Source organism: Ambystoma mexicanum, chromosome 6q (genome assembly GCF_040938575.1).
Source record: "Ambystoma mexicanum isolate Mex_15411 chromosome 6q, UKY_AmexF1_1, whole genome shotgun sequence".
Classification (NCBI taxonomy): Eukaryota; Metazoa; Chordata; class Amphibia; order Caudata; family Ambystomatidae; genus Ambystoma; species Ambystoma mexicanum.
The window spans coordinates 342383690-342409233 of record NC_090937.1 but is presented as its reverse complement, the minus strand read 5'-3'; the positions used below and the strand labels follow the sequence as shown (position 1 = coordinate 342409233).

Here is a 25544-nt window from a genome sequence, read left to right as displayed (position 1 = left end):
GTATGGTGTATGATGTTTATGTATCTGTAAATGTAAACAAAATGACTTGCTTTGATTGTGCCTCTTTATTCGTTAAGATGTTTTCATGTGTGCGATGATGGAAATCAATCCTATTCTGCAATCAAGGTGTGCTGCAGTAACGTTATGCTCTTCAAGCAACACAGCATTGGGGCATTTGTCTTTTTTCATCCAGGAAGCCTCTTCCAACTTTGATTTTACTTCACTTTTGTTTAATGCATTTATAACACCCACCAGGTGACCCAGAGGCATATGGTTGCACATAAATGACAAAAACAGTAAACAAAACAATCAACGAACATACTAAAACCCGTAACTAATAGGGCCTCTTATCTAGATAGCAAGGTTTTATGCTTCTTCATAAACACATCTGTAGAATCTGTGTTTGTCGGATCTGGCGGTATGGCACCTGCATGCTTTCAGCGCAACCGCAAAAAATGCACACCTGCTAACCTGAGGGAGCTTGCCTCTAGGTACTATCAACTGACCAGTGTTGTTGGATCTTAGTGCTCTTGCAATCGGTTTTTTATGTAGGGCCTCCACCGAGTATGCTGGGATAGAACCGGCCAGGCATTTATGAGTGACCAAGAGTAACCAATATTCGATTCTGGCCTCTATGGGGAACCAGTACAGTTCTTGTCTAGCATTGGAAATATGATCTCTCGTTTTTAGGCGCGATATCATCCTCACTGCACTATTTTGTACCACTTGTAGTCTGGCAAAGTCCTTTTTACAAATTCCAGTTAATAGACAGCTGTAGTAATCTATTTCAGAGCAAATAGTGGACCTAGCTATCGTCCTACAGTTAACTTTTGTGAGAAAGGGCCTTATCTGAGCTAGCGGCTTGATGTAATAAAAGGATGCCGAGACCAGACCATTCAATTGATCCCGTGTATTGAGATTCTGATCTAGGGAGATTCCTAGAGTTTTTACTTTTGTTTTAGTGGCAATTTTGCATCCAACCACTTGAAAGCCTTGAAATAAGAAGAGTATGGTTTGCTTAATGAAAAGCCGCAGACAGGTCCTGCAGTGAGCAAAGCTGATTGTCCATTATCCATTATTGGCAGCAATCTGGATTTTAAATCCAGTAGCATTGTTTCTGTTCCATGTCCTTTCCTGAAACCCGACTGTCATTTTTTAAATAGGTTCTGATTATTCAAGTGATTTCATATTTGATTATAAGCCACTCGATCTAAAGCTTTTAACAGAGATGGTGATGGGCCTGTAATTTGTTGGTACCAGGGGGCTCCAACCATTTGTTCCCACATCCGGGACAAGACTCTCCTTAAAGGAGGCATTAACACATTTAGCCAAGGCTGCTATGAGAGAAGGGGAACAGACTTTAATTGTTAATGCTGAACATCTATCCCCTTTACAATTTGTTGGCTTTAGTTTGCTGATGATCTCAGATAGCTCTGCTTCACTGACAGGACTGAAACTGAACTTATGCTCCCTGTATTTCTCCACAGGTGCATTATTAGGTGTCTCATCTTGGCCTAGTATCTTCCTCTTGGGATCTATATTGTGTTTGATCAAATTCAATGGCCCCTTGTATGGATGTACACCATACAACGTCATTCTCGAGTTCATCTTGCTCCTTGGGGACAGGGTTTTCTAGATGTTTTGAAATCTTAAAAAGTTCTTTGGACTCCTATTAGGCGTTCATTATTCTGGTTTCATACATAGATTTCTTAGCTGAGATAATGGCTAGTTTATATTCCTTTGAGACATTATTATACGCAGCCTTGTCTTGGGCTCCTTGTTATGTTTCCAGACATAGAAGCATTTGTTTTTCATTGCTCTGAGCTTTCAAATATCTGGACAGAACCAGCTCTTGTTTTCAGCAGTGCGAAAGCCTTTGTTGCTCTTGATAGTGTCTTGATATATTCTAACGATTGCATCGGCAGACCCTGCCTTGGATACCTTTTCTAGCAAAGGGTTGATCCAATCTCCCATCGCTGTGGAAGATAGCTTGCGAATATTTCTGGACATGATCCAAATTTGTTTAGTTTCCTTGGTCTTTATACAACCCTCACACAGGATATCCATCTGTATGAAAAAGTGATTAGACCATGGGCACGGGTGATGGCTAAATCTCTTGTTTTAATGGTGTGAGGGGTTTTAGTCTGTTTTGTTTGGATATTTATTTTTAGACTATCAACAGGACTTTGAAAACTACCTAAACAGATGGTACAATGTATATTATTGGCCAGTGCAACCACCTTAGATTATCCACTCATAGAGTGCCCATGTTTTGTTAGCCAGGATACTGTTGGAACCGTTGGTCTCTTTTGATCATAACCATTTGCTTTTGAAAAGCCCTAAGTAGTTCTCATTTTGATAAAGAGGCATAGTGAATTTACGGAATCGGCTTATTTTGAATATTTGTCACCTACACATTAACCAGACAATTGCCGATCTGTTCACTTTCCAAGCCCTAATGCTATGTCAGATTAAACTATATTGCATTATCCTACTGCTTATAGGTTTAATTAACATTTTTTTAAATGCCAGGCTATTTATCACTGTGGGTACCTGCTTCTAGAGTCTCTTTTTCAATCTGAGCAGTTTACTTTCATAGGGAAAGCCAAAGGTTGTGACATAACACATCTTGCATCAGCTTAATGCACTTCTTTAGCATGTTATTTTTTTGTTAAAGATGTCCCCTCTTCATGTGCCCAGCAGATGGGATACATTTCTAGTCATTGTCATTGCTAAACATATATGTTTTCCTAGAAGTAGCAGGATGCTTTTCATCAGCATATCACAGATTCCTCTCAAAGTTACTAAAACTGAACACAGTCCATCATCTGGTATTTGAACCTTCCTGCCTATTACAAACACCTGCCCTTTAGATTCTCAAATCCTCCATCGCATCATCACGCCTAACTCTTTCATTACTAGCTTCCAATTAGGGTCTTTCACTGTTTTGGTCCCGAAAATTGAAATTCTCTTCCCATGCAAATCTGTTCGATTGTGATTCTGAAATCGAAACATCCTGAGAAATAAGATGTGCAGAGGAGATACCGAAAAAATGCAGTGATTGTAAGTGACAGCCCCTTCCGATTGATATCAACCATCTCCCCTTCGCTGGCATAACTTGAACTCTCACCTCATAAGTTGTTTTTGGCAGTAGCAAACTAGTAGAATCTAGTGCAGGCATTTTGCTGAAAAGTGACTCTCAGTATGTACCTGAGAATGCAGCTCGTTCAATAGTATCTGGACTTACAAGAATCTGTACTTAAATTGGAACCTAGGGTAAAGAAGGGAGCGGCTAAATATCGCCAAACTCAGAATAGATTTGATCCAGACTGCAGCACTCGGAACAAGAGATTTTGTTTTTAGTTGATCAAAACAAAAAAGTATCAAGAGATAATATGAAAGCAGTAGATAATATTCTTTACAGCAGCAATCTGGCTGCTGAAGAGAGTTGTAAAATCTGACCTTCGTTTGGTGTAACCTGTTTTTTAAAATGTTCGACTCTAGAAAGAGAAGATTCCATCACACCCACTTTCAGAGTTCTAAACGGTCGAATGGGAAGGTAGCAAAGTGGAGCTGTGTGCAAATTCTCATGAATTTGAAGATGGATCCTGGTGCAGAGAGGGATATAGCCATTTAGGATAGCCTTCACTACTTTGCGTTTCCATTCAGACAGTTAATGATTATTCAAAACAAATGGTCTATTGTAATGATTTTATTATTTATGAGAATCATTATTATATAAATTGGCTAGCATAATTCAAACCGATAATCCATGTCAACCATATGCCACATCATTTCTTCACATAGTCACCTGAAATGTTGGTTGTATTTTGTCTGTAGTTATACCTGTGCAGACAAATATCTGTGCAGAAACTTCTACATACAAGATATTGATATTTGATTCTGGTTGCATGTTCCATTTAAAGACAGTTTGTTTAAAAATAAATTAATTAAATGGGTTAAGGTTTTCCACATAGATGTCAGGGTATGTTTAAAAAGTTGGAAATTTGTGGAGAGTATTTAAAATGTAGGCAATATATCACATTTGGCCAAATATATGCAGCAACGACAAAAGGTAGTAAAATGTTTATTTGTTTCAACAGAATTTGGGTCAACCGGATGACCCACTGAAGCCTGTTAAAGAAAAGACGGTTGTAGGCTACAAATGTAAATTTTGTGTTGAGGTACATCCTACTCTTCGAGCAATTTGTAACCACCTTCGCAAGCACGTCCAGTATGGAAATGTCCCGTCAGTGCCAGCAGAACTCAAGGTGAGATGTTGGTAGAAATGTTAACCTTAAATTGAAGGTACTGTGAAACCAAGTTCGCGCTGTGTTTCTACACGTGTCTTCACATCTAGGTAGTACTTTAATATTATGTAGTAGTTGCAAAGCTACTGCAACAGTATGTAGTGAATCACAATAGAGCTAATGTGCTATCCGGGGTCACTTTTGTGCCAAAATTCATAAACACAACAGATGAACATGACCATTTTTTTTAAACCTACTCCAAGTCTGGTTATGATTTTCTGCTGGACTTACTTAGTTATTAAGTGATGTAGTTCTAATAATTTAATACCAGTTATTTCCTTATATTTTGTTTTTACATTCAGTGTCAACTATGTGCCCAAAAGGGGTATTCTCACCCTGCAAAATGGCAAAATGTGCACCTTCAACTGAACCACCCTTCCTGAGATCATGCTTTAACATACTTTTGATCGTGGGGAGGATAAACATACCATTAAAATTCAATGAAATCCAACGCTGACAACTGCCTTAAGGTGCTCTTACAGCCCCTGTCCCCCATGGGCCATAGTTCAATTGATGTTCCTTACAGCCAATAAAAGGTGGTAGACATACATTTTGCTAGGCAGTGAGAAGGAGAACAGGATTTTAATGTCCTGTTGTAAAGGGATCATATGAGAATCCAAATTAAACCTCACCAAATGAGGTGGTTAAGGGGAAAATGAAGAGGAGACTGAAGACAGAGTCTTTGGGATTCCTATAAGTAATACAGTGGGGCAAAATCTATTACAACAATAGGAAAAAAGGGTATGATGAGTTAGGAGTATAATCAGAATGGTGCACTCTTCGGGATACTTAACATAGTCAGTTTTCATTGATCAAGGAATCAAAGACTGTCTGCAAAAGGGCTTTTGTGATGAGTGGTGGATATGACAATAAAAGACCAGACAGGAATTGACTTTCTAGGAAACCATATATATGTTATTTGTGGAGGTTTTGATGTGAGGGTGATTGGCGAGACTGTTGAAGATGCTTCTTTAAAGATATTTAAATAGGATGGGTAGAACGGACTTGTGGGGGGGGGGGGTTCTTTATGTATGGGTATGGTCATGACTGACATGAAGCAAACCATTAAACCATGGCAAAGGCTGAACAATCAAGCTTGGTGCATCTGAGCGAATGGATAGGGAGCACAGATGATTTGTAGGGCAAATGGGGTGGCTTGCCAGGTGATGGCCGATATGTGGACAGTGCGGTTTGAAGGAATTGAATACGAGGTGAGAACAGAGGGATGTTTTATCCATGGGTATATTGGCTCTGATTGATGGTTGTGTCGTTGTCTTGTGACAAGGTTAGGGGGTGGTTAGTATGTTACTTGGTTATAGAAATGATGGGGCAAGGGTTTTGAAATTGTAGGATTTTGGAAATGGGAGGATTTTGCAAGATCATGAGTGGTCATGACTGATAATGAGGTTATAGAGAGTTTGTATGTAGTACATGGCATGTGGATCCTCATGGTTTATGGGTGAATTGTGGAGATGGTGGAGGTGTGCAGTGGGTTGTAGGTCTAGAAGACTGTTTCTAGTGCATGGCATAATGCCTTTCAATTATTCAGAGTGTAGTTGATTGAAGGGGCAAGTAGCACAGAAAAAAACTAACATCAGCAGAATAGGTTTTGATGGACACTACTCCGGCCCATCTGAGGGAGGATTGATTTATGGAAGGAATGGGTATAAGTGAGTTTTACATTAATGACACCTAAGGAGTATCTGCTTCAGCGAATGGACAGTTTGACGATCCTTCAGATGGCGTCACTTATCCCCAGGAGGATCTCTGCCGATAAGGACGCGATTGGGAATCACAGCCCCTTTATACCCCAACCCTTTAGGCTGACAACAGGACTTAAACCTCATGGGACTAAGCTCATGTCTAAAACCATGTGTTACTGTGAAACATCGAACCACCCTGATGGGTTAGTTACGTAAACGAAGAAGCTTTCAAACGCTACTGTCATGCAATTTACCGGGTCTGAGAGGCGGGGTCCTCGGCTCTGGCGGCTCCCATCATGGAGGCTTTACCCCCCCCCCCCCCTGGCGCTTTGGTTGGGCTATTCGGGTCCAGGTCCGCGGCTCCTTGGGCACTGCCGTTTTTGCAGGTCTGCTAATGCTGGAGCGTCCGCGCCTAGCCCTCCCTGCATGCGCAGTCCGCTTGGAAACTGATGCTTGCGTTCCAAGCCTCGCTTTTGGTTCCCGGCCTATTTCCGGGTGCCGATTGCAGGGAATCGCAGAGTCTCAATGCGGTCAGAGTTACTGATTATGTCCCTGGCCCCTGGTCAGTCTAGCCCTGCCTTGTGCTCTGCCTTGCCTTGCCCTGCTTGTTTGCTCTTTCCTGGTTTCTCCTTGTTTCTTGCCGGCCTTCACAATTCCGTTACTGCCTGCCTTCCTGGGTCTTGGATGGGTCCCAGTTCCTTGGTTCTCTGGGTCTGGGGGGGTCCTAGCCCCTGGATCCCGGTTTCTCTTGGTGGGTTCCCTGCTCCCTCGTGCTTCCAGTATCTCCTTCTTTGCTACCTGGCAGTCTTTTGTCTGGCTTTCTTTCAGTCTCTTGTTCTTGCCCTGCCTTGTGCCTTGGTTAGTACCCTGCTCTGTGGAACCTCGCCATCTGCACCGAACTTCAGCTGGTCATCCGGAAACCACCATTGTTATTTGGACTACATCTGGCCTTCTCGGTCAGTGCTTGCATTGTCCTGACATCACGCAAATCAAGGAACTGCCGTGGTGTTGAGCCAGTCCAGCCCCATCCTTTTGGAGATTAACAGGAGGGTGTTGGGTTGGTACCCCGAGTTGCTTGTTCTACACCTGAAGGATACGTCGACAGACTGGCAGCCTCACCACCCCGCTCACCTGGAACAGGTAACTTGCGTTCACGAGACGCCTATTTTAATAGCTACAAGCTACCGGGAAAAACACCAGAACAGCTGGTTCCATGTGTTAAAATTGCGGCAAAAATGTCAGTTTACACAAAAAATCGCAGCAAAAAGGTGGTGGTTTTTCTGTCGCAATCCATGTAAAGGATGCGGGGCACCCCTGCAACCCCCAGACCCATTATACCATTTAAGGGGAGCGGGGGGACACCCCCGCAACCCCTGCTCCCCTTAAATGATATGATGGGGTACACCTTTACTGGGTCCAACCACAGCATTTTTGCCGTGATTTTTTGTAAAGGCGACATTTTTTCCGCAATGTTAGTACTGCATACCGAAAACGTCACACAAGTCAGCACTATGGAAGGACGGAGATTGGGTCGTGGTGGCGTGACCTGTAGTGGGTGGACCGGGCGGTCTAGCAAATGCACCGAAACTGCTAAACCTACCCGTTCGCACAGCTGCCTACACAGACCTGAACAGTATCCAGATAGGTGTGGTGGCTGGACAATCGATACAAGGAGAGAGGGCTGAGACCTTGGTCCGCTTCTCGAAAGGCAGCTGTACAGGACCCAAGAAGCGAACTGGAAGAAAACAGACAATGAATGAACATCGTATTCAAGACTGGCTAATGCACATGTTGTGTTGGTGGGACAGGGTTTTTGGCAGTTTGTAAGGCCAGCCTGATTGGCTGGCAACCAAAATCATGTTGTAAATGATGTTGTCTGATGGGAAGGCTGGATTAGGCCAGTCGAAGAGTGAATGGATATATCTGACCCTTTCTCATTTTTCCTTTATTTCTGTTGGTATGCAACAGATTTACTTAGCAGTTGCTGGAGGTTTTTTGCATTCAAGTCATCCTGTTTACTTCCACTGTACTCCGGTTTCTGTTTTTGGATGTTGGATTCATCGTCCTAGTGTTCCTCCTCACTTGCTGAGCTGGAAATCCTGTGGTGGGAATATTCCTGGGCCGTTTTACGTCTGTCTTCCTGAACTATTGCCTTGCTTATGCACCTTAGAGTAGGAAGCGGTTGTTGTCCAGAACAGTGGTGGCACACCACTAACCCAAATCTGCTGTTCGTTTGGGCTGTTCTGGCACATCCCATCGTTTTTTCCTTCATGAGACCGTTTTGGCTGTCTGCGTCTCTTTGCCCGTTTAGGTGTCTGGATCTGTTAAGCTAGCTATGTTCCTCTGTCTTCCCGGCATCTTCGCCATTGTTTTCACTCCTGGTTGATGCATCTCACACTAGGAAAGGCTGTTTGTTCTTCTTTTGGGTCGCCCGAGTCTTCATTGGGCTGAAGCCTCTGGAAACTGAACATGCAAAAGAGTATTTCTTCTCACTTGCGTCACTGTTCCTGGGCCATGTTTTCTGGAACTGACACTGTGAATAGTTACCTCTGGGCCCTGAGCCAGTGAGTTATTTAAGACACGTACCCTTAGGGGTCCCTGTGGACCTGAGTTTCTGTAATTACCCTTATACCACATTATGCCATAGACTGCATGGGCGCAAAACCTGCTTTGTTTGTTTTCTTCCCTGTGTTGCTGGATCTCAAACCTGGCACTGGAGCTCTTTAAGAGGGTGTCATCTGGCGTCTCCTGGGTGTGGGGTAGAACTCAGATTTACCTAACTTTTCCACATAACCTTGGCTTTGTCCAGTTTAAACTGTCCAAAAACTCTTTAAAAGAGATTTGGAAGGTACTTACCTGTACATTGACATTTATATTGTACTCCTCGTGTTTTTAGTCGACATAACAGGAATTCCACCCACTACTGGTCTAGCATGTACCGTTAGTTTTAAATGTATTTTTGAAACTTCTACATTACACCTATGGTCTAGAAATATCTTAATAATTTGTTTTAACTTGTGGTTCCTTTTGTACCATTCTATGCCTGGGTGCAGTGAGACCTCATGGATCAAGTGCTATGTGACTCATTTTGCCTTAACATTTGGTAGCCCACTGGGCTTGAGTACAAGTCCTATCCCATTTTTCCTCCCTCTAGGAGGAGCTCTGACTATGTAGTTTGTCATTTGTAATTTTCATATTACTATGTGCTCGCGGTTAGGCGAGTTACAGGGCCTCATTACGAGTGCGGTTGTAACCGAGCCGGAAAAACCGGCAGGTTACCGCCGGACGCGTATTACCATTCCGCCTCTGTGATTCCCGGAATTACCGGGGCATTACGACCCCGGTGACCCAGGAATTCCGGCGGCGGAATTCTGGAAGTCCCCATTCCCACAGAGTCCCAGAGGACTCCGTGGGAATGGGGAAGTGGAAACACTGGCACCATGTTGTAATGGTGCCAGTGTTTCCATGTCCGCCTGCAGGCGGGTGGTGTTAAACCTGCCAGGTCAGACCTGGCGGGAGTGACACCTCCCACCTGCAGGACTCTTAATCAGCCGGTCCGGAAAGAACGGTGGTGGCAGATTTACCACCACCTTTCTTTCCGGACTGGCTGACTCGTAATGAGGCCTACTGGTTCTGTGAGCTTCATTTTCAGACTTGATTATGACTTTATCAATGTGTGTGTTCATGCTATAGAGTTCCCTTTTCTTCTCAAACATTTTACTATGTGTATCGTGACTACCACCAGTAGATGAATTGCACCTTATTACTAGGATGGGTTGGAGCTTAATTGACCATTACTGGTTTTGTATGTGCATGCATTGTATTTGTTTGTAGACTACACAACGACCCATGAGTATTTCAGTGCTTGAACTATAGGCAACAAGGCTGTTAAATAAGGAATTAAAAAAGGAGGGATTTAATTTTGTTTGAGAGAGAGCAGCTTCTCCATATGTCCAAGCTGTCATTTAGTGACTTCCAGTATTTGGCTCCGAGGAGCGTTTTTGCGCAACCTATTCCTCAGGCTCATTTAAATATAGGATTGGAATGTAGTTTTTTAAAACTAGATCTTAAGGAAACTATATATTTCCAGAACATTGTTGATGTGGATTGGTGTTGATATTATGTGTTCGGTTTGACTCACGTAGGTACTTGAACTGATAGACTTTCTACGTTTGATTTAATAAGTGTACATTTTTCATTAAACCAGTGAGGTATATTCATTGGGTATAACTGTGGGCACTTGCTGTACTTGATTACTAGCCTTCCTCCCTCCCTTGAGTTAAAACTGACTGCTTTGCCACAGCTGCCACTATAGAAAGATCTGGTGCAACATTTGTTTGGAAAATTGTGTTGCCTTTAGGTTAGGTGGGTTCACATCCCTAACCAGAGGACTGTGGAAAATATCTTCAGCAATAAAATATACTCAACATGGCTGCTCTCCTTGTGGCGCCAGCCCTGTTCTTTGTGTCTACTTACCAGTAGTGTGTTGATTTTATGGATTGCTTGTGTCCACTAAATAGTATATTTTCGTATTTGTCTGTGTTGACCTAGGTCCCTAAAAGACCTCATGTTCACTGGCTTCACACCAAGCCTGCCTCCTCCCGAATATAAGCCCAACTGCTCTGTTACTCTACCATTTAGAGACTAGTGTAAAACTGGGGGCACCTTTAGGTTGACTTCTCAGAACTCTCTGAAAAGAGGTGTTTGGCAGGATGAGTAATAGGAAGAGACAAAACCATCCATAAATAGAAGAGGTGTGGGTAGGTACTCTATGGCTGTTTTAAAATCTACTACCCCACTTGTGTTTGAGAGCAAATTTGATGAAGGGCGAGTTACATTTGAATGGTACTCGACCTTGCTGGTGAGAATGAGCATATCTGAAACTTTTATTTGACATTTACTGCAGAAAACCTTTGTCGGAAGGTCGTCGGCAGCTACAGGATCTTTTCGGTTCAGCGGCACGTTGCTATTTCAGCGCTTAGCGAACAGCACTGATGCAGATCTCGGACACTGGTTGGAATTCCTTCATTCCCTCAGTCCTGCACACTGGTGAAGGGACTCTGAAGTGTCCGTGGGAGGCTCCTTGCTCTTCTATACGGATTCTTTCCACAGCAATTGTTGCACTTGACTACAGACACTCGACCCCGGACATTGAGCTCTCTCAGCAACAGAGGATGGTGGTCCAGTGGAGTTCGTCTCGGGGTTAGTCAGTCCCACTAACCAAAGGGGAGAAGTCGTTCTGTCCGGAGCTTCTCTGTCGAGGTGAAAAAGGAGGTCCGCACGGCAGCAGGGCTTCACCTGGCAATGTAAAGATCCAGGAGGTTGTAGCAAGCTACGTTCACGGTTTCTTTGTCGGGTGTTTCTCTCAGTGGTCGACTCTGCCTGTAACCCAAAACCCTCGCCTTTTAAGCAGGTTTCTCCCATTCATGCACAGCCTATGCTGTCAATCACACAGCAAGGTGGGTGCCCTTAAAGGCCAGCCAGCCAATCGGGCCTAGTTGCATTCAGGCATTCCTAGAGACAAAGGACGGGGAAGTTTCAGGACTCTCCCTCACATCCTGTCCTTCAGACACACTGGAGGCAGGGGCGGGCTTCAAGGCAGATGCCCGCCAAAGGCAAGACAATCAAAGGGCTCAAACCTGTCTCAATGCACAGAGTAAACCCCAAGAAAGACCTCACAAGCAGAAAATGGCAAAAAAAGAAGACAGTGGCCATTTTGACAAAATGGTCACCCGTGGGTGCTGTACTGCAGCTTAGCGTTTAGCCTGCAGTAGGAAAGCACAATGGTAGGAAAAAGTAAACCACTGCCACCAGCCATTTAAAGTAGGGTAACAAAAAATGTTACATGAGAAAGTAGGATAAGGGGCTACTAAGTAACGCCCTAGCACTCCACATAAGATGTTGTGTGCTGGAACTACAAAGAGAAAAGGTAAGTAAAGTCAATTTCACTTTACTCTTCTTGGCAACTGTAGTTCACCCAAGAAAAGGTATTTAAACGTTAAGAGAAATTGAAAGGATTTCTCAGTGACACTGCACTGAAGGTGCTGTGTCTCACCATACAAAAAGCAGATGCCTATGGGGTTTGTTGGACTCCAAAAACAATGGAAACACAAAATCCAAATCGGTTAAAAGCACATGAGAGAGTGAGAAAAAGGGCTCACTCACTCCAGGGTGAAAATTAAAGTCCTAGGTCCAGCAAAAGAGCTGGGGGTCGCTAAGGTGGGAGGATTTTAGCACAAAAACAAAAATTCTCCCTAACATCTGGTACCTAGGGACTTGATCCCTGGACTAGCGACGACACAGACGGGCAAAAAGAATAATCATCTTTTGTACCCAGGAGGACGACCAAGCAGGCAGAAGCAGCATCAGTGTTTGTGAATGCATCAGGAAGAATGAGGAAGCTGACCAAGGCGATCCGGGCTGCAGAAGGGACAACACAGGGCAGCCAACCAACAAAGAACTGTCCCACGATATGGCTGTTAAATTAAGGAAACTCAGGACGGCCCAAGACAGCTGAAGTGGAGTATTGGTAACACCCCACTCTTCCAGTACAGGAAGACACCTGACCTCGAGGTGCTTGGTTAGGAAGATTTTGCAGCAATGACCCAAATCGTCCCAAGATGAGACAGCTGGTCCAGCCTCCATGGAGTACCATGTTGAGGGGGAGGAGAACTCCAGGAAGACTTCCAGCAGCCTTAGGAAGAAACCCAAGCAAGGACAAAGGAGGCAGTATGGCCAAACCAGGTCCTCCGATGCAGCAGCCCATCTTCATGGCAATCCTCTAGCAGTTCAGGTAAAAATCTACTGATCTGAGGAATGGATAGTTTATCCTACCGAGGCAGATTCTCTGGGGGGCCAGTCTAAGCCATCCCTCCGCATGCAGATGGATACATGCAGATATTTTGTCAGCCAGCCAATCAGGCAGGCCCCAAAAAACACCAAACACTTGCGTTCCCCCACATGTGTATTGTGCACATCTGGGGCCAAAAACTATGCTAATTGAGTTTAAACCACATTGGAGGTTGCAAGGCTGAGCTCAGTGAGCCGAGGTACGTACAGCTACCATTTTGGGCCTGACTCTTGCCCTACACAGAAAACAGGATGGCCCAAAAAATGGACCGATTAGGGGGCAAAAAATAGTTTAGTACCCGTCTCGCTACCGTACTGGTGCATTGGGCTAATAGTGTGGAAAAAAGGACTGGTGAAGCCAAAACGAAATTCTTCCCCTATCGCTTGTATGGTGGAAGAAGCTCTCTGGGCCAAAAATGGGGTGCTTAAAAGAACCATTTCGGCTACTGGGGTAGCACATCACAATAAGGGTTTCAGTGCATGGGGCCATCAGTAAAAGTCCCACCTGCCACCAAAGGAAATTAAAAATGAAAGAAAGTAAAAAGTGCCCTAAACGTAAAAATTGAATTCTTTCCTAACAATTACGGTAGCATTTTTCCATTACCCTAAACTCCCTAGACAGCATCTTGATATGAGGCCTTCTTACAAACCTTTTAAGGTATTCTCTCTGCTGTGCCTGAACCCTTATTTGCTTAACTAGATAATACATTTTAAATAGCAGTAGTGATAGAGCATTGCTAATAAAACACTTTCATACTGCTCTTACATTTTAGTATCGTATTCCAGCCTGGAGTGTCTCATTCAGTTTGTCGCCTTTTTCTCGGGTTGGCAGAGGCCTGGGGGGGTCGAGAGGAAGGCTCACCCATGCTGTGCAAATGTCACTACCTTTTTTCATGCTCTTTTGCATTCCACCTTTTCCCCCTGGAAGATTCTACCCTTCTGCTTTTTAAATGTACTCTATTTCTTCTATGTGCAGCCTCATTTAATTCCCTGTGACCTAATTTTTCCATGTTGGGTGTTCCACGTTGTCAGTAAATCCGGAGTCAGAGACTGTCAGATTCCAAGAGAGCAGTTAAACAATAGCACCATTGTCTGGAAATCTGTAGCTTCACTGTGTCGCACAGGCATTTGTGCCATCGGTTATTGAGTGGTTACCACTGCTCATTTCCCACACTTACAAAGATTCAGAATATGTTGCTTCCTTTTCTCCACACCAGGCAGAGAGATCTGAGTCCAGTGTTCGATTTTGGCCCACCAACTTCCTTCCCCAGGTTAGGGATTACTTTAAAGGAATTTTGTGCAGCAGCTCAAGTATCAGCAGCTTGTTTTGGCTCATGTAATTTCAAACAGTGAGCTCATTGCGCCATTCCTTCCACATGAGGCAAGCCTCCACTGCAGCCAGACAGACTGAGTAGCACCAGGATAATTTGATGGCCTCTCATTCCCCAATATGTTAATACAACACTTTACTTTAGTATGCTTCCAGTTTACTGACGCACTCAATGCTGTGAGAATATACACTTTATCCTTTCTGTTTACGCTGTCGTGTGATTTAACCTTTTCTAAAATAATCAAATAGAACTGTTGTGGGATTTTGGTAATGTCTACAGAGAACATATGCTTTAGACAACCACGTTGTATAACTGCTTGCCATGCCCTTGGTTAAGAACTTTCTGAACCAAGATGTTAAATAAAACTAAATGCTATAGTTAATGTGTTATACTTGTTCCTATTCAATAAGTACCAGGCATACTTGGTGATCAAATAGCTACCAGATAAAGCTAAGTGTCCTCACTGGAGAATCAGATGGTCAGTGGCCATTGCATGATCTTAAATGTACCACAGAGCCTGCACCTGAAAGCTAAATACATTGATTTGAGCTGCTAATTTGGTTCCAAGTGTGAGGTGCACGATGAGGAATGGGGGTATGATATGTTAATTTATTTGTATTGCGCTCGTACACAAGTGTTTCAGAACGTGACAAGGCAAGGGAGGGGAACAAGGGAGAACAAAAACAGCGATCTTACTAGGCCCTAATTGGTAGTACATGTAAAAGAGAGAGAAGTGACATGTCGGCAAGAACATAGGCTCAAACAGGAAGTCATAGGAATGCCTATGTTTATTTCACATCAGTGACATTTATTTTGTCTGTGAGACCATTGTTGATTTATTGAATCTGGGAACCACTGGTATGTCCAGTTTTAGTAACCTAAACAACTTAGTGTGGGTGACTTAACCAGGTATTTTGGTCTTGCACTAGGGGATAGTTTTGTGGTGCTGCATAGTTTATAACATAAACATTCCTTTTTTTGAAGGTGAGAGTCAGTCGTAAGAGCGATGGTAATGTGATCGGCCTTACCCAGTCTTAACAAAGGTTGGGCATCTGTATAGTGTAGCGTTTGGTGTTGAGCTTTTAGGCAAAAAGTAGCCACAGATTTAGATCATTAGGATAGCCTTAGTATTGCTTTTATGCCCTTCCTTTCTGCAGCAGTGAAGTAAACTTGCATCGAATACAGTTTTAACACAGAAGTGGCGAGTGTACTAACATATATGTAGTAACACCAAGCAAGGATAGCAGTAAGTGAATATGTTTGTGTGGTGTCTTCAATGGAGTTGAAGAAAAAATCTCCATGAATCAGAATAATTTTTAACATGCCCTTTGAGAATGAAGGACTAGATAAAAGCAGGAACATGACAGTTGTAAAAGGCCAAAACACATTATTGTTATGAAGAAATGCAATATGTTCAAGTAAAACAAATTTTAAGAGATGGGTTGAGAGAAGTTGTATTTTAGTAGATGAAAAATACAACTGTTCCATATAATGTGGTGTGCAAGCATCCAAGCTGCTGTGCTAAACATAATAGACCTCCTCTAAAATAAAATCCAGGCTCACTATAAAGCTCTACAAAACCAAAACATGCCCACACAAACCACGCCTGTTCACAAATCCCCCCCACCTCCCTAAATTCTCCTTCAAGGACATCACAGAACTCGAAGTAATAGACCTTCTCAAACACCTAAAACCATCACTCTGCAAGGGAGAAATCTGCCCTCCGAAAATCGTAAAAGACTGCACCGCTGTCCTTGCCTCTCTTCTCACTTGCCTCTCTTCTCACTGCATTCATCAACTCCTGATTTAAAACTGCCATTGTTCCCACCAGCCCTAAAGAGCCATGGGTGCGCCCCCTTATGAAAAAAGCTATGCTAGATCCTACCCAGCCTTACAACTATCGACCTATAACCACCGTCCCGTTCCTCCTCAAACTACTGGACAAAGCAGCTCATACTCAGATCCAACTATACCTTGAGACCAACTCTGTCCTAGGAAAAAGACATTCTGGATTTTGCAAAGGTCATGGCACCGACACTGCCCTATTAGACTTAAAAAATCGAATTACCCAAATCCTAGACAAAGTTAAGCCTGCCCTCCTCCTCCTCCTCCTCTTAGACCTCTCGGCGGCCTTCGACTTGGTTGACGACAAAACTCTCACCACTCGTCTCACTCAAGCAGCACAATTCTCCAAACAAGCACCTTCTTGGATTACCTCATTCTTAGAAGAAAGAGTAATGAAAGTTTTTACAAATACAGCAAATGCAGCACCTACCACAATTCACTGTGGAGACCCCCAGGGACCAGGTACTGCGCCAACTCTGTATAATCTTTTTACAAAGCCTCTTTTTGATAAGCTTGAAGTACTTGGGATCGCATATACCAACTATGCAGACAATACCCAAGTGCTTCTACCGCTAACTGGCTCATACGACCTTGATGCGGCTGCTCTACGCTAAATCTACGCCACCACCCAGGCTTGGATGGGTAAAATGGTCTTTGCCTAAATGGAGATAAGACCGAGATTCTCATCTTGGGTCAAAAGACTACTTTAACTAAACTAGATGGTCTCTACTCTAACTTTAACATAGATAACTCCATCATCCCGTCCTCAAGTCTGTCAAGACCTTAGGTGTTCACATTGATGTCACGCTATCCATGAATAAGCAAGTCAATACCATAGCCTCGGCCTCCGCCTTAAGCACCAAACTCATCAATGCCATCAAACCCTTCCTAACAAAGTCTAACTGCCTCTTAATTGCTAGAGCCACCATAGGTGCTAGGTTAGACTACTGTAACCCACTTTTAGCAGGCACCTCCTCAAAAAATGTAAACAGACTCCAGATCACGCATAACAATGCACTAAGAGCAGCACTATGCATCCCGAGAAGAGACCACATCTCTCAAGCCAGACAGGCAGCTCACTGGCTTCCAGTCAAAGACCGCATTACTTTCAAAATTCTTACTACAGCCCACAAATGCATTAACTCCACAGCACCTTCCCATCTATCAGAAACTCTCTTTAGATCCACCTCCGCAAGACCCACTAGAACATGCTACACCAATCAACTCACTATCCCTCGCATCAACAAGGCCAAACTAGGAGAATTAGGCTTCCCCTACATAGCGCTTAAGCTTTGGAACGCTCTTCCCACTTCTCTCCAAGCTGAAACTTTCCTCTATGCCTTTCAGAGAAACCTGAAAACCTTACTCTTCAACTAACGCGCCTCTTCACATCTCCTCGCCCACATACCTCACCTCGCTCCTTTAACTGCTGTATATATTGTATTAATGTGCTATACTATCAAAAATTGTTAAATGTATACCTGCTACTACTGTAACTAAGCAAAGCCTATGTTCTGTAACAAGCGCCATGATGCCCAAGGTCTGCTGTGCGCTCTACAAGTGCGAATAAATAAATAATGTACCATTCATAGCTTTTTTTTTTTAAAATATGTTTATTTATAGCAAGGCAGTATAGGTTACAAACAGTATCGGATGGCAGTATAACATAGCAAGAACAAGATTTAGGCTTTGTGTCCCTTTTCCCCTCATCATTCCGGTTTTCCCGGGCCAGAGATTCAGTCTATCACCCCCGCCTGGTGCGTACTCTCCTGGTCCCTCAGGGCCCAACGGGCGTTGATTGGTTTGAACGTCATTGCGGGAAATCGCTGATCATAGTCCAGCACTGGGGCCCATACGTTCTGGAAGCGGTACAGAGTCCCTGCTCTCGCTGCGGTGACCTTTTCCGCTATTAAAATGTCCCATAATTTTCCCCACCAGTGGGCAAGGCAGGGGCCGTCTTGTGACTTCCAGAAACGGGCCAGAACTGTCTTGCCCGCCAAGAGGCATTGTGTGAGGAGCTTAGCCCTATTGCCGGAGCGGGGGTAGATTCCGGGGATCGGGATCCCCAGTAGAATTGTTCCAGGGTCCATCGGGAGGGCGGAGCCGGTGATTTGTTCAATGGTCGAGAGACACCTGGTCCAGAATTGCCGGATCTTGGGGCACGTCCACCACATGTGAAAGTAAGAGCCTGGTTGATTGCAGCCTCTCCAGCAGGCGGGGTCCACTTGTGGATTCATGTGGTGGAGTCTGAGAGGGGGGTAATACCAGCGCAGGGTGAGTTTATATGCGCATTCTTTGTTGGTGACGCAGGTGGAGGAGGAGTGGGTGCGGGACCATATGTCTACCCAAGTTTGGTCATCAATCGGATGGCCTAGGTCTGCCTCCCACTGAGCCATGGATCGAGTTTTTGCCGCCAGAAAGTCCCTCGAGAAGCGTCTATATATGGCTGAAGTTCTTCCTCTAGCCGGCAGGTCCATGAGGGTTAGCTCCAGTGGGGTCGGGGGGCGAGTTGCCGCCTGGAGGGTCTGGGGGTGTGAACACCAGTACCATTCATAGCTTTAAAGCAGACCAAATTGAAGTATGAACCAATCGCCCTTAAATGGTCTCCGACCTAAAGCTTACCACTCACACAAGTCAACATGTTGAACTTTTTGTCTGACTGATTTGTGAAAATCTTTATGTAACCATGCACACTTTAGTTGTATAGTTTAGACACACCAATGAAATTCATAAAATTGGTCTTAATCATTAGACAACTAGATTTGTAACCTTATCCTGAGCTGAATAACATATTTTCTTGTTTTCATTGAAAACGTCTAATAGAAGGCATTGAACACCAAGTCATTCTCGTGCTTTCTGCTGCAGCCATGTGATGTGAGACCATTGACAACGGTGCACATTTAGATACATTCACTACCAGAGCCCATGTGCTTTAAAGGGCTGAGCTGAGGCTGCTCGAAGAGTTATCCACACTTTTCCTTTCATTGTTAAATAAGTCCCTAAAGTAAGCAAAGTGGCTATATGATTTCACAAGGGGAATTGTTTTGTTCACTTCATGTCTATGATAAAGTGGGTAATGTTTCTGTAAAAACATTTGAGCCCCAAATAAGTGTGTATGTTACTTTACAGATAGTGATGTAATTCTTTCTCTTTTTACTTGACATTTCTTTGTGCAGGTCAGTTTCTGGAAACTTGGGGGGACAAAAAATGTTGTAATGCAAAACACTTCAATTTCTGGTATAAAAAAATGATGAGTTTGAAGGAGTACATGTATTTGAATGCACTTGGACAAACATTTTTTGAAAGCGTAAGTATGAACTGCAACGGATCACTTCTGGGTTCTTTCAGAATTCCATTTGAGGATTCTCCAGTAGAGAAGTTTTTTTTAATTTTTTATTTTTTGCAGTCCCTCTTTCCTTAAACATTTTGAAAGGAGGAGCAATACAATTATTTTGGTGGTCCTTAGTTGTTTTTCATAGCCACATGTCAAGGGCTGGGTTGGTTTTCAATATCATAAAAGACGAGCAGGATCCAAAGATGTATTCCAAGTTGGAAAATGTAGAACTCCCAGCCAAGAAAAATAATGTAACCTCAGTTACCACATCACACAGGCCACGTGTGGCTGCTCCTCTTGTAACACATATACTAAACCAAGAGCACACACGGCCCACTGCTTACCAAGTGCTTTAAGAACAAAGTCCTCTGAACCCCTAGTGTAGCTGTTGAATTTCTGCACCATGTGTCCTAAATCGATTGGAATGAGGCATTTCAATAGATATGATAGGGCATATTTCTAAAGGAATACAAAAATAAATTGCTTACCAATGATGAGGGCAGACATGGGTTAAAGTAAAGCAGTTTAATGTACAGACTTTGTAGCTTGACTTCAGGAGTGGCCCCTTCTGTTCTGTATACAGTTCAACAAAACCCTGTCCCCTTAAATTATTATAAGTGATATAATTTTTCTCTCTGGTAGGCATGTACATGTTGAATAAGAAGTGATAGGGGACAGAACTCTTGTGTCAGCTTAACACCAAATTCTACAACACATGCTACCTGCATAATTTTATAATCCCCATTATGGAAAAGTAATTTTGTTCGCTAACCTTTCCACTGTCAATTTAGAATGCAATGTTCAGCAGTGCAGCATGCTTCTGCCATCCATGAAGTAGCAGCATCCCACATCTCATAACTGACCAAGTCTTTTCCATATAGTGCCATGTTAAAACCAGTGTTGTCTTAGTTCTCAGTCAGTACGGCCAATGTTAGACCAGCAAGTAATTCTTTCCTTAACACCTTTAATTTTGAAGCCAGTATTTAGTTATTATTATTTCAACTGTAGGCATTGGAATGTGTGATTTTAAGCATGGGGTATTTTCTTTTAGACATAAGTCCTTGAGTCTTGAATCAGTCCCTGATAGGAGGGTCTTCCCCTTTTCTAAACCCATGGAAAGTCAATGTGCTGTTGCAGGTCACGGACATCTTCAGAATTGCTCAGCTAGGCAAGGTTCAATTCTGCCGTTGTTTGAAAGTTGATCAAATAAAGTGCTGGGCGAAAATGCTGTGCACTGACAGTACGTCAAAATAGGACTCAAAGTTATAGTGAGGTTGTGCTGTGTATGATCCAATTACATTACATTACAGAAGAAGAGCAACCATGTTCAAACACATCTTGACTCGCCCTGGAAGGGAGCTGCCCAACCCAAACTGGCAGGTCATGTCCCATCTTCACAGGCGCACAAGCAGCCCATACATGTTTTAGCCTTGCCTAGTTTCATCCTTGAGGTTCTGGAACAGTCCCAAGGCAGAGTTCGCTTGGGGAACCCATATATGGCAAAGCCTCCCATTTGGGCAGTGAGAAACACAAATTTTGCCCGAGCCGCACGGGCTGAATGGAGCGACAGTCATGCACTGTGATGGCCTGCCTCGTGGCCGGCGAGGTGGGCCCTGCGGAAAAGTCCCCTCCCCAGCCGCGTATGCCAAGTGTCCCGGGAGGTGAAGTCTGCTCGCCCCTCGACAGAGTTTTGAACAAAGTGTAGAGAGGGGAAACGGACCAGAAGGACTTGGGCTGCTCTATGGACTGCAGCACACAGGCCAAGCATAAGTAGGGTAGGTTAAGGTTTGAGTATAGGAGTAACTAGGAGAATGTATATAGAATTAAGTAGATAAGGGGTAGGAGGTATAGAGGACGTTTGTACCCTGGTGTGAGGCAAGTACGGTAAGTGGTGGCCTGCTAGAGGCTGCCTAGGGGATGGGACCACCCATTGAGGCCATCCTTTGGATTCCCTTTACAGAGGGTGGTACCAGGGGTAGAGTAGGGATCTGTTCCACCATGTCGGTCTGCCTGTGACTCCTCCAAGGGAGGGTGGGCTGATGGGGCAGAGAAAGAGCTTATGCCAGGGGGAACTTGGAAGGGGGATTAGTAATTGGAAAGGTATGAATGCTGGATAAGAAATTTTTGTTTTTCATAAATATGAATAACAAAATCCACCTTAGTGTCTCTGTGTGAAGGAGTTAACGACTCAGCGAGTAGCCCATCTCCTGCTAACAGAGGATTTATTTTGCAGGTGCAGAGCCCCACCCTGTACAGCTGGCGTGAGGGGTGTGAGTTGTTGGTTCCCTTGGGGATTGCCCCGGGTCTGCGATAGAGGAGGCACGCTCCTATCCTGGACCATGGCCACAAATCAGGGCCAAAACTGCTTAACCTCTGGATTTGTTATCTTCATTATTTGTCCATAGTTTGTCTTTCAGTACTTAGAGGGGATCTCCAACACAGTCGCTCCATTTCATCAAATACACCAGTAAACCGTTTGAAACGGAATCTGCACATGGATTGTATACTGCAAGAGATATGTGCCCTGGTGCTGGTTACATTGTTCAGTTCTTCATATCATAGGTGCTCGAGTATATTTATTTGCTCTTAAGACAGGCGCACTTTTCTAGAACGTGTACAGTGAAATATTTTAAACTGCAATAAGGTCATTTTTTATAAAGACAACACTAAACTTGAATTAACTTTTGTTCCAATATAACAAAAAGGATGTTATTTGATAAAGCATTTGCGCTGCACCAAATTCACCACCTTGGTGGTCTGAGTGCAGAGGGGTTCCTGGAAGTTGGTGTATTGCCCCAACCCCCCGCGCCTGCACGGCAGGGGCATCCATACTGTAATCTGCAGATTAAAAGGGATAGAGGGGCAGAAGTAGGTTAAGTGGGCAAAGATAACCAGACAGGGATTCAATCAGAAGCAGGTAAAAGAGAGATGGATTATGTTTCCATGACACGAAAACAAAAAAAAGATACGGTGAATGAACTCGCACTGTATGCTTGGCATCCGTCAAGGAGCCAGATGAAAATACTTATAAAGTGACCTACAACGTCTCAAAGAAATAGAGTTAAACACAGACAACAAACCAATGGGAACGTATTAAGTACTGAAAATACTAGATATTTACGTCCTGAAGACGGCCATTAACACCAACAGAACCAACGGCACCGAGAGTGCACCGTATGAGTCAGAAAGGCCGAAACATATGTCGACTTGCCAATATGAACCCTGTATAGCTTTGTTTCCTATCTCTCACGGTAACAATTTAATATAGGGTATTTGGTGTTTATAAAGTAACCCCTTTTGCCCTACATCGACGTGGCCAAACAAAATAGAGTGGTTAGTAAATGAAATATAGGATCACACGAATGATCAACCGCTCCTGTTAAACCTATGAGGTACACATTATATTTGGTAGGATCAAATATGCCTGATCCCTCTGTTTGATTATATATGTCTATATTTACAGTATTACATACTGGTTTTTCCCATTTTTTTCCTTTCTCTATGTATTTTTTAATCGTGAAAGGTTTGGTGTGAAGACACCAGTTAGAGTGTAAGTGATTAGCACAGTTTTTGTTTTTTACATATATAGGCACTTGCGAGCCTTTTTTACTCTGGGCATAAAATGCTCCAGCAATAAAATGAATTTTTCAATGAATATTGCGTGTGGTATAAGTAATCTTAAAATTGCACAAGATTAGCTTGGATTTAACCCTGTGTTTCTCAGGGACTTAAGGTAGGGGTAGTGAATTCTTTTTGGCCAGTTGAAGATATTTTCCTTACACATTGTCCTTTGTCTATAGTCTGAGGTTCAGGATAGGATGTTTTGGACAGTTTTTCAGTTACTGATATCCGTACACAGACAGATCCTTCGTTTTGATTTATATGCAGGGAAACTCCTCTTAAGCATAGGATCAAAAAGGCATTTTTAAATCCTTTTAAAAAGAATATATATCTTTGGTAAAAACATGACAATCTTGGGTCCGACTCTCATTTCTGACTCCTCACAGAACCGAGATGAAAGAAAAAAGAGATAGGATGTCCTTCTGTATTCAGTGAAAGCCTAACACCCTAATAGTATAAAAAGCTATAGCCATCCTATGTTTGTAACCAAGCGATTTGTCGAGAAGGGTTCTAGAATCCTAGAACTCAATCCCACATCTGTCATAGGGGAGCATAGACCATTTTGTCTGCAACTAAAATAATGGCCCTTGCATTGTAACATCAGTCCAGGTGAAGAACGGCGGTCAAACCCAATATTGGTTAAACCTCATATTTTCTGTGAAAAGAAAATATAACATTTCTAAATTGGCTACATGCTGTACAGTAGGATACATGTCCATGGGTAAATGGAGTTTTAGAGACTATTCAGAAATAAGTAATTAGGCACCATCCTTCCAAAAAAGCATTATAAAAGGAAATACATTTACATATGCAATTGACCAAAAGAAAGTAGTGATGATGTATAGAATAGAGACAGTAAAAGCAAGTCCATGCTCAGCATACATTGTTTAAAATAAACCCATGAACAAATATTAGTGCAAACCAAATGACTCACTCATTGTTCTATACATTAACGTAAACATTTTCATCTACAAGATAAAGTGACCCAGTGTCCATTTATGAAATAGTTACATATAACCGGTTAGAAGTACAACAAGAATTAACTGATATCCATGTATGCAAAATGTTGTTAAAAGAACCCACTGAATATGCGTCTTGGCCCGTGAACAAATATTGCCATGTTGAAATAGTGGATATTGTGCACATTGAAAGAATGCTCTAGGATGTGATTTTCTCATTCGATGTAGCTTTCTTTAAAAATAAAAAGATAACCTTTCAAACTGGGCCCCTGTATTACATTTTGGTGATTTAGTTCCCTCATCGAATGTGTCCTTTAGCCCTACAGTCTGTAAAAAATAATAGTGCATACTCCCACCTGGGCTATGCCATGGGAGGGAACCTGGGCCTCACCATCTTTCGTGCCAACCTAAATGTGTGCAGAATGCCTTTCTGTGACTTTTAATAAGGATATTGTTATGACAGATTTTCTATACTGGTGGACAGATGTATACAAGGCCAACATAGTATTGTGACAGGAACAACTTTGAGAGCTGTACTCAAAGCAGTTCAAGGTAGCAAGGCAAGTGGTCTAGGCTCAGTCCCAAGAAGTGGTGAGCTTGTAAGGGGTCCACAATGAGTACACACAGTGAAACAGTCGAGGAACACTCTTAGACAAACCGGTATAAAAATACTTCTTTATGTATGGCCAAATAACAAAATGACTACAAATCAGTAATAATATAACACAACACTAATGATAGATACATATACACAATCACTGGAGTAGGGCAAACTGCATAGCAAACCCCTGAACATTTAGGTACAGATTGGTATAAGCACTACAGGTCCACAGAGTTACAATCCTATCTTCAGAGATCATCCCTAAGATGTGTGGGCCCTTGTGCCCAAAGGTTCAGCAAAGGTCCGTACAGTCTAGTCTCAGGGGTCCAATGAACAGTTCCAAGTGTTGGGGGACAAGTTAATATAACTAACAAACGTGTCCCCAACACATGTTTGTGTGAACATGCAGTGGCAAAGCAAAAGTAATACAAAAGTTTATCAAAGTTATCACTTTTAGAGAGATATACGGGTGCAAGTATCGCTACAACTCATCCCCCATACTCTGATTCTTCATTGGAATTGGCACTTGTGCTGAAGAGGGGCCACGGTCGCTTTTCCTGCCGTGAGCCTCAGCACTTTATCCACAGGTGTTGCAGTTTCGAGCACTTCTCCGGTCACGACTAATGCTGATGCAGGGTTTTCCAGTTTGAAAATGCAAAAGAACTCGATGCAGGGCACCTCTCAGGACAGGACTGGATGCAGGTAAGCAGTTTCGCACAACGGCCACCGATTGCACCGCAACGCAAAGGGATTCACTTGCTGTGTCAGACTTTGCCTATCTCGGGTCCCCTTAATGCTAAGACCACGACATTTTTCAGAGGTACATCTTGTTCCACAAACCAAAGAACCCCCCTCCCCCCAAGTTCAAGGCCTCGGAACAGCGACGTCTGTAGCACGGTAGCCCAAACTCAGAGGTCGTCAGCCTCTGGATGTTCCAGGGGCACTTCCAAAGGCTCTTCTTCGTAAGACTCTGAGCTGATGTTGCAAATGG

General features: G+C 43.3%; 1 protein-coding gene across 4 annotated transcripts in view; it reads left to right on the top strand.

Annotated features, from left to right (window-relative positions):
- Nucleotides 1–25544, top strand: part of ZNF462 (zinc finger protein 462) — a 389210-nt gene that overhangs the window by 242621 nt on the left and 121045 nt on the right. For 3 of the 4 annotated variants that reach the window (XM_069630823.1, XM_069630821.1, XM_069630822.1), the window contains exon 4: nucleotides 4104–4271. The exons of the other annotated variant lie outside the window; for it this stretch is intronic. In XM_069630823.1, coding sequence (XP_069486924.1) covers nucleotides 4104–4271 — 168 coding nt within the window. The remainder of the gene's footprint in view (nucleotides 1–4103; nucleotides 4272–25544) is intronic. 4 annotated transcript variants of the gene reach the window in all.